A 13,709-nucleotide genomic window follows, 5' to 3' on the forward strand; every position below is an offset into this window, starting at 1 on the left:
TGTCTTTAACTGGTCTGTCTTGTTCCCACTAAGAGAATATAAAGTAATTAATCAAAGAAAAATAAAATCTTACTGTAGAACTGATCTTTCATCTGCTTTGTCCTGGGAACACCCAGCATTCCTGCTGGGGAATGTGGTGTCGTTTCCAACATGAAATACGGTCTTGTTTCTCTGGCTGCTCACCTGACGGGCTGCCAGAGTACATAGTTTTCAGAGGTTTGGCTTTACTTCCTAGGCAGCCTTTTCATTGATTCGGCTGCACGCTGCTTTATTAATAACGTTTTTATTAATAAAATGAAGGCTATTGCTTTTGAATACTTCAATTGTGTAACGTTCCTATGCAAATCAATGCTGTGGAAACATTACTGCTGTCTATTCTTGGAACTTTCCTGCTGTAATGCAATTTTTAAAGCATTTTTATGGATAAAATGCTTTCCGATATTGTGTGTAAGCGTATTCTGGAAACCCTGTGGTTGGTAGCAGATGTAATGGGAAGTGTCTGACTGGATTGTTATCTTGGTATATTACTTAGAGAGATTCAATAGGATTTAGCTTACAAAACTCCCAATGCGTGCTTTACTAGCTAAGTGTTGACAGTTCAGTAGCTGTTGATAAATTTTTGGTTAAGGAGTGATAATTAAGGAGGTGCATGTGAGAATCAGGATACTTGATTGATGTCTGCTAAGAAACTTGATCTATTTAGTGTTGGGGACTAGTTGGTGTAAAGCAAGCTTTGCTGGCTTAGAGAGAAATACATTTGCTTATGTCAGCTAAAGATCAGGCTTTATTATATAGAAGATAAAAATTAAATTGGTAAATGATAAAGTGCTAAAAACATAGCAGTCATTCATGTGCATGTAGTTCGTAGTATTCACCTCTCCTGCTAACCCAGCTCTCATCTCACCTCTGAGCTCATGTAAGTCACGGCTGTTTTCTCCTTGTTCTGCCAGTGAACGTTGTGCAGTCGCTCAGCGCGTACCCAGTGAACAGCACTTGTGTGATTTTGATTTGGACGCTTTCACCTCAAATATATGTGATAACATCTTTTATTATTGAATGGAAGAACCTTAACAAAGAAGAGGAGATGAAATGGGTGCGAGTTCCTCCAAATATTAGTAAATATTATATTTATGGTGAGTGTGCACTTAAAAATGTAATACATTATGTTAATTGTTATGGAACAGAAAAATGTAGCATTACTGAGCTCTCGGATTGCTTTTTCCTCCCCTCTCTGTTTCTGATGGCTTTCATGGTAAGGACCAGGAGAGCAATTCTTGATTACATCATTAGAGGACTGACTGTAAAGGATTGACTCTTGCATTAATAATCAGGTTAACAAAGAATGAAGCTCAGGAGTACGTTCTTTTTCTGACAGTGCAATAAAATTAATTCTGGAATATTGACTACACCGGCTAATTATCTAAGTTAATATGTGCATTCTGTTTGCATTTTGGCTTTAATCTTAGATATGTTTACAGTAGCTCCAAAAAGGTGTTAATTCCATGTCAGAATAATGCTAGATTATCCATTATAGATTAATAGTTTTATTCTTCTGATATTAAAGTATGTATCTATAAGAGATGGCTTTCGTTATTCCTCTCTCTGGGCTGATCTGAACTCTGATATGTGACCAGAGCGTCTGTGGGGGTAATTGTTTAAAAGCAGGATAATACTTTTGATTCAAAAGGCCAATTTCCTCTTTCCAGATCACTTTATTCTGATTGAGAAGTACCAATTCACCGTGTACCCTGTGTTTGCTGGAGGAGTTGGCAAATCCAGAGCAACGGATCACTTTACCAGAGGTGACTTACAGCATCTTTCTCCATGTTACTTTATGAAATAGGAGCTTGTAAAAATAAAATTTAAATGCAGGAGAAGTCTGTATCTCACCAGAAAAAAATGTCAGTAATAAAGTAATTGTAATATAACTCTAAACAGTGATCTAGACTTCAGTTGCTTTAATTTGAAAACTCTTTGTGGGATTAGTTGAGTGAGGGACCTGAATTCCCAGGTATCGCACTTAATAGCTGAGAGCCTGGGTCCCGTGATTCTTCATTCTCCAGTTGTGGACTATTCTCTTATTTACTGTGCTCTGGTTTAATTTCTTAATAGCAAGGGGGTGGAGGAGTCACCTCAGTATTTAAAATAATTCCTTCCTTTTTGTCTGTCTGTTCTTAAGGTAAAGGTTTGTTAATATAATGTAATGGGGAATGGCCTGAAGCTGCAGGAGGGGAGATGGAGATGGGATGTGAGGCAGAAATCCTTCCCTGTGAGGGTGCTGAGGCCCTGGCACAGGTTGCCCAGAGAAGCTGTGGCTGCCCCTGGCTCCCTGGCAGGGTTCAAGGCCAGGTTGGATGGGGCTTTGGGCAAGCTGGGCTAGTGGAGGGTGTCCCTGCCCATGGCAGGGGTGGCACTGGATGGGCTGTGAGGTCCCTGCCCACCCAAACCAGTCTGGGATTCCGTGTGCAATAAAACTGTTTATCAAGGGTTTTTGTGTCTGAGCTGTTGCTTCTACTGTTTGTTATTTTCCTATTGCAAACCGTTTGTTCACAGACAAATTACTGCATTATTACCTGACTTCCTTTTATTTCCAGGTGGATATGAAAATGAGAATAATGCCAGCCTCTACGTGGTTCTGCCAATAGTTATTTCAACTTCAGTTTTGTTGCTTGGAGCATTGCTGGTTTCGCACCAAAGGTAGGTTGTTCATTGTCATGTAAGCCCCAGGAGGCCTTTACGAGAAGGTGATGCAGCGTCGATGCTGCCTGTCTGCGGAACTGGTGGGCAGGTCTCCCTGGGGAAAGCGAGGAATTATTTTTATCGTGTATTTGATGTACTGTACTGAAAGGCAGTGGACTCTGTGGAATACAGCACCAAGAATTAAAGTGTCTTGAGTGCGCAGGCTCGTTTCCTTGTGAAAGGCAGACCGTTGTCCTTTCGGGTGTGGTGTCCTTGCAGTAAGCCGAGGATCAGTGCTGTTCGCTTTCGCTGGGAAGTATCGCTGCAGCCTGCACCACTTACTCCTTACATCTACAGAGTGATTTGTGGGCAAGTTAACGAGTGTCACATGCTTTGAATTTGTAAAGCACTCAGAGTTCCACATTTTAATTGTCGTTACAAACTAAGGTCTGAAGTAAAAGCTAATTGGAAAAAAAAAAAATCCCTCTGAGTTCTCTGCGAGGTGGGTTGGGGTCATATTCAGCAAAGACTGCCTGTATCTGTTTTATTTTGCAAAAGTGCCACCTTCTTATCTCACTTCTTTTCTTCTATTAAATTTTGGCCATCTATAATATCCAAAATGATTGTTTCATTGTCTTGGTGTTCTGGATAAATAAAATTGCACAGATTCCTTTTCTGATATAGCAAAGGTGAATGACGACAGTACGGAATATATGAGAACAGTACCAACTCCCGAATTTACCTAATATTTCAGAATGAAGAAACTGTTTTGGGAAGATGTTCCAAACCCCAAGAATTGCTCCTGGGCGCAAGGAGTTAATTTTCAGAAGGTGTGTATTTCCCTGGCGATGCCTCTTCCCCCGCCCCAGGGCTCTGACTGCTGTTTGCTCAGTGCTGAGCTCTACCTGTGGGTTAGACCAGACCCTTCCTGAACTGCTGAACGAAGCAACTCGGAGCCTCTGAAGTTAGCGACACAGCGGTTCTCTCAGCTGTAGAAAGCAAATATCGGGAAATGGGCCAGGACCAGAGACCGACACCTCTTTTGAACGTAGCGGGTGTTTAAATTTCAGGGCAATTAGTAGATCAGTTGCAGAATCCCTTAGGTGTAATGCTCGTGCACCTCAGCGGGTGCCACGTGTGTATCAAAGGCCGACTTCTTTGCTGGGGTGAACTGCCTTCCCGTTTGGCGTGTGGATCGGGAGCTGTGATGGGATGAGCTGTGACAAGGAAGAGTCTTTACGCTGGCTTGGCCAGTTTGCACCAGCAAAGTCTCTCATGGTGCCGGAGTTTGACAGTGTGTAATCATTGCGGCAGTAATCTCAATTCAGGCCTGTTATTTCTGAAAGAAAGAGTGTCTAACGGCAGAAGATTTTTCAGGTATTTAATTTGCATTCCCAGTGAAGGTTTCTTTTCTCATCGTTTATTTTATTTCATTTTATTTAAACAGAGAATGGACATTCTTTGAAGTCTAATCATGGTCACTGCCTGCTGAACCATTGGGCCAGCTCCCAGGCTTCCTTTACAGAATTGTTACAAGATTTTTCTATTTATATGCAGAAGACAGGAAGCACAGATACAATACAATGCTGATTTGTTTAAATATAATGAATCCTGGAAGTAGCTCTGTTAAAAATCTAAAATGCCCTCGCAGGAATTAGGAGCAAGTGCCGTGTTACAGACCAAAACCTGGTTTGTCGCTTGCACAGGCAGCAGCACTTACCTTAGATTTGGTGGATTTAACTTTTGTTCATTGCCCTACTGACTCAAGGCTGTGACTGGCAAAGGGCTGAACACTTTCAAGCCCTGGCTTTCAAAAGGAGTTGAAAGCCCAGCCCTTCCCAGGATGCAGCCGTGGAAGCAGAGACATCGGACTGCTTTGGGACTTATCCAGCTTGAGTGCAAGATCTGCCCAGTTATTGACTTCACTTGAAAGTGGGTTTTAATTCTAATTGAGTATTTGCTCTAATTGAGAGCTAGCTTGGGAGTTTCCACTGACTCCAGGCACATCAAAGGGATCAAGTCTCTTATTTGCACAAGTCCTTGGTTGTCCCATTATGGTCTTTTGAACTTTTTACATGCAGTTGGGTGCAGCAGCAACTCAGAAAATGCAGAAACTGGGTGTGTGTTGTGCCTTACTGTTTTTTGCTTGCTTGCTTTTTCCTGAAAATACCGATGTGCACGTTATTTATATGGCTTCTTCATTTGTTATCATTTGAACGTGCAGCCACATCAGTGCAGATGCTTGAATAATCTCTAACATTAGATCTGTGTTTGACAAAAGAAGCCAGAAATCCTTAAGGAAAACCTGATTTCAGTGGCGTTAGGGCAGTTTCTGCTTATTTTTTTTTTCCTGATAATTTTTGTGTCTTTTTAATGTGCTAAAGTCCATATTTCTCTGATGCACCATGCCGTATGTTCTAAAGTGAAACAAAGCTCCTGGAAATCCTTCTGTTGGGGAAGGTGCAGTCGTGGTCAGGTGAAGAGCGGGTGCTCTCCAGCCTCATGGTAGCAGTTGCGCTGCCTGGCATTAGCAGAGCCTGCACCTCTGGCTTGGTATAGAAAGCTGAAGTGCGTTTTAATTGAACAGGTCATTAAATCCCAGACCAGTCTGACATGTCTGCTTCCAGGGCTGCATCCTGGGAAGGGCTGGGCTCCTTGGATAGCTGCTGATTGCAGGAGTATCCGTTGCACCGGTGCGCCTGTATTTTCTATTTAATCTTTTCATCTATAGCAAAAGGAGCTCGTGACAATCCTCATTCCCCCAATTGCAAAGGTGTATGAAATTTGCATATTGGATTTAGCACACTGGAAATGATTCTCCTTGCCGACTGGTAGAGCTGAAATAAGTGTATGAAAGGTGATGAAGTTTTACCTAGGAAAGGAGGGTAAAGCTGAGACCCTGCTGTTGCTGCGCTGTATTCATATGCCTTGTTCCAGAATTGATGGCAAAGAAACGATGTATGCAAGTATGAAAGAAATTGAAGTTTGACAGCTCGTTATGCAGCAGAAAGCATGCCCCCTCAGTACGTTGTACTAATCTTACCGGGAATTGTTGCTTCATGTTAATTGCACTGAAGGTGCATGGCCTGTCCTCGGATTAGCATGATCATCTCTCACTCACCTCAGGAGTGTCCAAAGCCAGAACACATTTTGAAATTGTGTTGTGTTTAGGGTCAAATCCTCCTTTTCCATGTGTGCATGAAATTTCCAGTAGAAAAAGCCGTGTACAGTACTTGTATGGTATTTTCCCTTAGTTGTGATAAGCGTTGATTACACAAATAGCCTATATACCACAACTGGAAAGTTCTGATCTCTTTCTGATGGCATTAGATGTAGAACTCCTGTCTTGTCCTGGTACATATCAACATCAAATCCTTGAGTTTACATCTGATCATTACTTTGTATATTCAGTGTAGCACATTTGGTACTCCAGAACTGCACTTACAGAGTATTATTTTATCCTGATTGTATTGCTCACAGCAGCAAGATGTTAAAATTGTAATCTGAAACAGGCAAGTCTTGCACTTAGACTCTGTCTTGCAAGCCTTTACATGTATGCGTAATGTCAAAATCATAAAAATTCCTCTTATTTGCTCAATAAAATAGTAAATAAAAATTAAAAAAAGCCTTAGGGACCTAATATTGGAGAAATGAGTTAAGCACAGCTACAGATATTTTACAGGGAAATTGATGTTCATCTTGCAAATGCTCATGCAATTCTAAATTACCCTACTACGTCCACGGGGTTATTTGCAATATGTAAAGTTAAATTTATGTGAATGTCAAAATCTGGTCATGGCAGAATTAGGCCAATAGCATATTTTGATTTATCTGTGTTTAGCAACTAGATTGCAAAAGCAATTTCCACTTTAACCTGTCACGGGCATGGAAACCGGCTGAGAGCTCGGGGCAGCCTGTTGCTTATGAGACAAATAGAACCTAAAACCTGGAGGGAACAGGAGAGCAGAACACGACCTTGCTTGAAGTGATGCCTTGGGGTTTTGGATCTCATTTCATCTGGTCAGCAGAGTCTGGGAACTGCTGACCTGAGACTATGAGTTTTCTCCTGAGTTTTATGGAACTACTTTGCCTGTTGTTTAACACAGTTTGTGCCAAATTATACCACACATGCATATTCTGTGGAAATACAGCACTATTCTCCCGGCTTACTCTGTAATTGCTGATGTGCTGTAGTTTCACATTTGCCCAGGACGTTGGATTATGCATTGTTTTTGATTAAATAGCTGACATGTTTTAATAAGTGATGTGTCTGAGTTGACAGATGGTGCCCTTTGCCAAACAACATACCTGTCTTTGAATGTGATGTGTATATAAATACAAACCATCTCTGTTCAGGACAAACCAGCCGCTGGTTGTAGGAGGGCAGGTGCATCAGGAGGAAACATGGTTTTTTGGTTGTTCCAAAGATAATACGTGTCTCCCGTGGGCGATACATGCTGAACGGACTGTTGGTCTGCTTTGGCACAGCGGTGCCCGTGCTCCTGTGCAGCTCTCAGCAAACCTGTGAGAGGGAAGACAGCTTTCATCGGGCAAGATAAGTTACGATGATTATGGCTTGATGTATACAGTGTAGTAGCAGCCTACAGCCCATTCCGATAGCCGGTTAATTTAATCTGTGGTTATTGATATTATTTTGAAGACTAGGCGAGAATCTGGTGCGCAGGTTGGTTTCAGCGTGGGAAGGTGATGGATTTGTGTGGGGCAAGTACCGAAGCAGTTAGAAACCAGCTTGCAGCTTTGCCACGAGGGCATAGGCGTTACTGATAGCTAGTCCAGACTAAAGTCGTAGCCTAAGATATGCAAGTTAGTATACGCTTTTCTGTAATTGTATACTAGTCGAAGTATTTTGACATGTTCCTAGTTGTTTTGGCAGCTTTCCTGCTGTAAAATATGGTTTGCTAATATACACAAAGTCTGTTTTTATCTATTTGTTTTGTCTTGAATTCATTAGGAAATACATGTTTTTCAAGTGAATTTCCCTTTGTAGCTAGGAGTTCCAGTTCTGCTGTTCTGTCGGTTCGTGCTGTTGTGTATTTTACATGCATATATATTAGGTGGTAGTAAAGCATACATTTCTTCAAAATAAATGTGTGTTTCTCTTCATGCAGTTCAAACATACAGGTGCTATTCAGATGGGAATGCTCTAAAAGTACTACGGAAAGGCTGAATTTGACCCTAAATAATACAATCCTAGCAGGGAAAGTTACTGTAGTTGACATGTAAATGATAAAGACTGCTTTTTATACAATCTAAATAAAAAAGCCAAGGAAATTTAAGGGCAGAAGACCTTTGCCTTGCCAAGCACTCGCGTGTGTCTTTAACAGCACGTGCATGTTTGTTAACGTTGACACGAACGGGACCATTCAGCTGCTCCTGTTTCAGCTTGAACGATGCGCTGCCTTGGCTGGAGCACTGAGCACTGCACGGAGCGCTTGCTTTGCCGCACTTGACACACAAACCGGTTCTTGCTTTTTTGTCTTGTCCCTCCATCTTTACCTACGCGCAGACATAAAGAAAAGAGGAACTGTGTTTTAGAGGATTTTCAACATATACTCTTACTAAAACTATGGGGTTTTAGTCTGCGATTCGTAAAACCTGTAGCTTCATACTGAAATAAAGCTATTAAATAAGAGATGAGCATTAAAATATATCTTTTTTTCTAGCCTGAAACTTTTGAGCATCTTTTTATCAAGCACCCCGAAGCAATGTCATTTGAGCCTCTTCTTCTGGAGCCAGAAATAGTGCTGGAAGACATCAGTGTTACTAGAGCCTTGAAAAAAGAAGACACACAGGATTTTTTAGTAATTGATTCAATGTTTACAAAACTGCCAGACCCTGAACACGACTCTGCGTGCTCGAGCAGCCATTTCAATAGTAGCAGCTTCTCTGAGAGCTCCCGTGATGACCAAATCAGTGGAGAAACGACAAGGCAGTCCGATATAAAATACGCTACTATTATCAGTAACTCCAGATCTGGGCTTTACGACCAGAAGGTGAATCTGAGAAGTTGTTTCGATAGCTGCTGCTTAGCTGAAGATTCCCTAGTTGCAGGCACCTTCTCAGGTGGCTCCTGGGAGGTGGGAAATGGGACGTTCCTCATCTTGCCTGACCCGCCGGGCAGGCAGCCCAGCGCGACTCTTTCCCTTTCCCTTGTTTCTTCAGAGGGATTTTCAGAGCCTTCAGATCAGGATGACGCTTTTGCAGATGGAGATAGTCCTGAGCGGAGCCTGTGTTACCTGGGGATAACATCGTTGGAAAAAAGAGAAAGTGACATTTTTTTAACAGAAAGTTCCGGGGTGATGTGTCAGTTCCATACGACCGATCTACTCAAAGATGTGGGGTTTCTTCAGCACGCCCCTCCTAATTTAAATGCGTTTATCCAAAGTAGCCTTAAGTATAAAGCCGTTGTGCCATACGTGCCGCAGTTTCAGATGACTGCTGCCAAGGTGCAGGAGACCACGGAGAAAACCTCTTCAGCCATCACACCATAATTTAATACTCTTAATGTTGGGTTTTTTCAGGTGTTGCTACGTTCCCCTGTCTTTCCCTCTCCTGACTTCTCTCAGGAGCTCTCCTGTTTTGAAGCTGGGTAACTGGTTCTATATTTGAGTGCCGGGATTTTAGCAGGAAGAAATTCCATTTCTTGTCAGACAGGACCACAGTTTCCACAGGGGTAAGCGCAGGGTGTCCCTTGGCAGTACAGACCCATACGCACATTTCTTCTCTCTCTTCAGGAGCGAAGTATCTCTTCTCTTCCAACACGTCAGCAAACTGTGTCCAAAGAGCTTGTTCTTGGTTTAGGGTTTGTTTGGGGACCCCAAGAGCGAGATAGAAAGGAGTGGCCCAATATGTAGATTGAAATATGTACAGGTGTGGTGTTTTGGGGGGGGGGAAGCTCCAGTGTGTCGTTTCGCTGGGAATGATTTGGGACACTTGAGTGCTACAGACCAAGTGGGCCTGGATGCGGTGCGGCCACCGGACCTCAGAAAGACTGCCGGGTTACGATGCATCGGTGTCCGCTTGGCCCGGTGGTAAGTGGATGCGCCGTACAAATGCCAAATATATTTGTTGGGCTTTTTTGTCTCCAAAATCCTGATGTATTTATTGCTTAACTGACAGCTGTGTTAAATTGAGCCTGGGAATACACAGATGGGCCACGTGAAAGAGCAGTCGGAACGCTGTAGTTCAGTTGTTGAGAGGGACACCCTGACCAGTGATGTACTTGGAAGTAAAATGTCCACGCTTCTGTTGTTGAGATTCTAGTACAAACGGTCCTGCCGTAAAACTAACATCTGCTCCAACCCCTTTTCAGAAGAGCCCGCAGTAGAAAAGCATCAGTTTGGTCCGAGGATCCTGTATTTTTGATCCTGTGTCTGTGCAGACTCGGAGAAGTCGGTTTGCTGTCACAAGCCCTGCTCCGCTCAGCTGAAATGCTTCAGGTGGGAGGAGAATGAGATCTTGCATCTCAGCTGTATCTTCTGGGATAAGCAGGCAAAGAAACCCACACTTACTTGCAAGCCAAATATATTTTTTCTACTTCATAGTTAGTAAATATTTTTGTATATGTGCCTTTTCAAAGAACTATTTTGAGGAGCTAAGGAAGATGAATATATTGTGTATTCCAAAGCTAAATTTATGTAAAACTTACATAGGCAATTAAAAACAAAAGGGCAAAACCCAGCAACAATAGTAAAAGGTAGGAGAGGTGTGGAAACACTTTAATTACATTAGTGATAAGGAATCCTATGGAGGAGAAGGGACCAAAGCAAGTATTTATCTGCACTTTGAATTTAAGTCAAGCTTTACAAAAAACCCCACTGCTTTTTTTCAACCGAGCTGCTAACCTGGCTCTTGCTGGGTCTCCCCGTTTCTGGATGTTAAACACGACACAAATCTAATGTACTTGTTTCACAAATACTGTGTATGGCAGGGGGAATTAAAACATGTTTCGTGTAAGTATCCAAAGCTCCTTGTCACTTGAAAATGTGATCGAAGGCTGCAAGGACAAACCTGAAGTCTTGAAAAGGTTCCTGCAGAGTTCTGGGGGTGAAGCTGTGATAAGCACTCAGGCGAATGCCAAACCTAGAATTCATCTGAAAAAAGAAATTCACTCCCGCCAGCACATGAACTTGGTGTGGCACAACATCCTTAGAGTGCCCCGGGAACGCGCTTGGGTCTTGGATTCTGCCTCTCCTGACAATTTGGTCACCAGATTCAGCACCCCCCGATACTGCAGGCTGAAGATGGGGGAGGCCGGTGTGGGTCTGCCGCCCCTCAAACCCGCCCCGGGGATCCCTCACGTGGTGCAGTGGAATTTGGGGTGGAAGACCTAGATTAGATCAACGTTCTCTTCCTGTTCACCTCGGCACCCCAGGCTCTGTGAACTGTTGACGTGCAGTTTTGTGACAGCTGCCGTAGTGCAACCGTGTCAGCTTCCCTTCGGAGGAGAGCCTCCCGTCCCGCTGCCCCTGCAGCTCACCCCTCTGCTGGAACTTCTTCCTGTTGGGAAGGGGAAAGGGTAGCGCAGTTTTCTGTAGACGGGAATAATAAACGCATGGTTCATCATGAGGTTTCGGCTTCTTTAATTACCGTGTCCAGACACATTCTTTAGTTGCGTTTGAAGATTGTCTTTCTCAAGAAATGAAAAGCTCACATTGATTTTATCATGTAAAGTCCTCATCCGGTAACTCCGTAAGGAGAGGAGGCCGAGTGACCCAGTGAAGGCTTTCCTGGGAACACGGGGAAAGGCTGGAGCTGATCTGCGCCCGTTGTGCAGGGCTCTGCCGTGCTCCGAGCGGGCGGCAGCAGAGCGTTTGCAGCCCGGGCTCCCTGTGATGCCTGCGCCGTGCCAGAGGGTCATCTCTTAATGAAGTGCAGAACACCTTCCCTCGAGGGAGGCTGGTAGGTATCGAGCTGTCGCCAGCCTGTCCTCCATGGGAGCCTCTCTGCCACCCCGATCAATGGCCAGAGCTAGTGGTGCTCCATAGAGAAACACACCCATGTGGTGGTTACAAAAATCCCTGCTGACAGTGTAAGAAATACTGCAAATATGAGCTGATCTGCTTCAGCCATAAGAAAATATTTTAAGAATAATTACTGTAGATCCAAGCAATTTAATCCTTTAGTGTAGGTGTGCCTTTTCTGAACAACCTCCACCCCATGTCTCCAGTCCCTGAGTTTTGGGGAGTGCAGGTAAACCAGGGCCGTGACACGCAGCGAAGGGCAGGATGCTGCCGTCCGAGCTTAGTCAATAAATGCTGCCTAACCCTGGCGCTCAGGTGTGTTTTCATCCCCATCAAATGGACGTTCAGTCCTGCTCTTCACCTTTCTTCCCTCTTGTGTAAAGCCAAAATGTGCATGTCCTGGCCCCACCACCTTCTGCCTTCTACCCCCTGCCCTGGTCTCCGGTTGCGGTTTCAGCTCTGGCCGCTCCTGTGGGCAGCGTCTGCCTTTGGGGGAGGAAACCGAGAGCTGAGGCCAGTTGCCACCTTCCTTTCTCGCTGTTATTTTGACTTTAGGTTACTTTTTGTCTGTTTAACAAAGCTGAGTATTTCCCAGCCAGGTGAGATCACAGTGCTGCCTTCTCGGTGGCTTCGTGCCTGGCGCTCCGTGTCACGAGAGGGGCTGGAGCAGCAGGCGCCTGGCCGGCCGTGTGAGTCAAGCAGCTGGTCTTACGTCAGGGTTGGAGACCTGGGGCTCAGTTCCCCCTCGATGTTCTGGAGACACGCTCCACTCGCTGCAACGGAGCTTTGTGAGTTCGAGCGCTGATTTTTAAGAGCAGTTACATCATTAAGTACACAGGAACTCTAAATGCTATACAGCAATGACATCTGCAAGCACAACCCTCTTTCAGGCGCATTTCTTATGAAAGACAGTGATGTTTAAACATGCTATTGCACACTTAGAATTAAAGTCATCAGAGGAGAAGAACTTGCATGTTAACCCCCCAAGGAAGATTTTTGCTGACAAGCGGGACTGTCGCAGCCAGAACAGGAGCTCCTGTTCACATCAAAATGACCGTCTGCTGAGGCAGCGGGTGCCGAGGGACCGGCGAAGGGCTGGAAGGAGAGGGTCACCCTCGGGAGCTGGGTACCCAAAGCTGCCTGAAACAGAACGGAGCCAGGAGTCCAGGCTCGGTGCCTCTCCTGGGTCCCCGCCACACGTTGGCAAGAGACCCGGGAAGCCCCTGCCAAGAAACGGAGAGAAATCAGGGAAGAGAGTGAGGCTGTGATCTGCATTAGCGGCAGAGGGCTGCTGGGGCAAAGCGGGTTTCAGCTCACGACCTTCATCAGGACCAAGCCCTGGTCTGATGTGGTCCCCTCCAGGCAGAGCTGCTCCAGGGCTGGGTGCCTGCGAGAGCTGATGGGCCCCAGCGAGGGAAGGGAAACGCATTTCGGAGTCCCAAGAGCACCGTGCCACCGTGAGCGCAGGGCTTGGCTGTGGGGGTAACCCACGCAGTTTCCATTTCCTTCTAGTAGTGCAGCAGTTAATGCTTCCCCATAAACATACAGATGCCTTTGCTACAAATAATTCCGTGTTAATTCCCAGTAAACTTGCTCATTTTGCAGAGAGATGGGGTGGGGTGTTTTTTTTTTTTTGTCATGGCTCCATATCCAGCAGGAAAGGCCTTTTCAGTTTAAACTGGCCAAGCAATGAGGAGGAACCATGTGCAGCTTCTGAAGTACATATTAAGCCCTAATATTAAGCTCTTGCAAATTAATTTTTAAGAGCATTCAAGAGTATAGCTCATTTCCCTATGAAAATTAATCAAATGTGTCATTATTCCCTTTACATGTCACTTAGTTAAATGTTTTTTTTTTTTTTTTTTAAGCTGCAATTGATGTTTGAAGCAGCAAGAAGCTGGTTTTCACATTTTGTACACGTGTAGGTTGTCTTTGAGCAATCAGCCTTGGGTTTGAAAGTCTGCAGTAAATTGGGATTTGTGGCTTTTTTTCCCCCTTGCATAAATTGGGAACTGATTTCTGTATGTGGCTTTTACTTCTGCAGCA

At 44.4% G+C, this 13,709-nt stretch overlaps 1 protein-coding gene across 4 annotated transcripts in view; it reads left to right on the forward strand.

Annotated features, from left to right (window-relative positions):
* LEPR (leptin receptor) overlaps nucleotides 1-11,246 on the forward strand; it is a 42,906-nt gene extending 31,660 nt beyond the window's left edge. For all 4 annotated transcript variants that reach the window (XM_054834231.1, XM_054834232.1, XM_054834233.1 and 1 more), the window contains 5 exons: nucleotides 951-1,133; nucleotides 1,707-1,802; nucleotides 2,595-2,697; nucleotides 3,434-3,509; nucleotides 8,364-11,246. In XM_054834231.1, the coding sequence (XP_054690206.1) occupies nucleotides 951-1,133; nucleotides 1,707-1,802; nucleotides 2,595-2,697; nucleotides 3,434-3,509; nucleotides 8,364-9,191 (1,286 nt within the window). In that variant the 3' untranslated portion in view covers nucleotides 9,192-11,246. The remainder of the gene's footprint in view (nucleotides 1-950; nucleotides 1,134-1,706; nucleotides 1,803-2,594; nucleotides 2,698-3,433; nucleotides 3,510-8,363) is intronic.
* Nucleotides 11,247-13,709: the final 2,463 nt, after the last annotated feature.

The sequence above is a fragment of the Grus americana genome, chromosome 8, assembly GCF_028858705.1.
Source record: "Grus americana isolate bGruAme1 chromosome 8, bGruAme1.mat, whole genome shotgun sequence".
NCBI lineage: Eukaryota > Metazoa > Chordata > Aves > Gruiformes > Gruidae > Grus > Grus americana.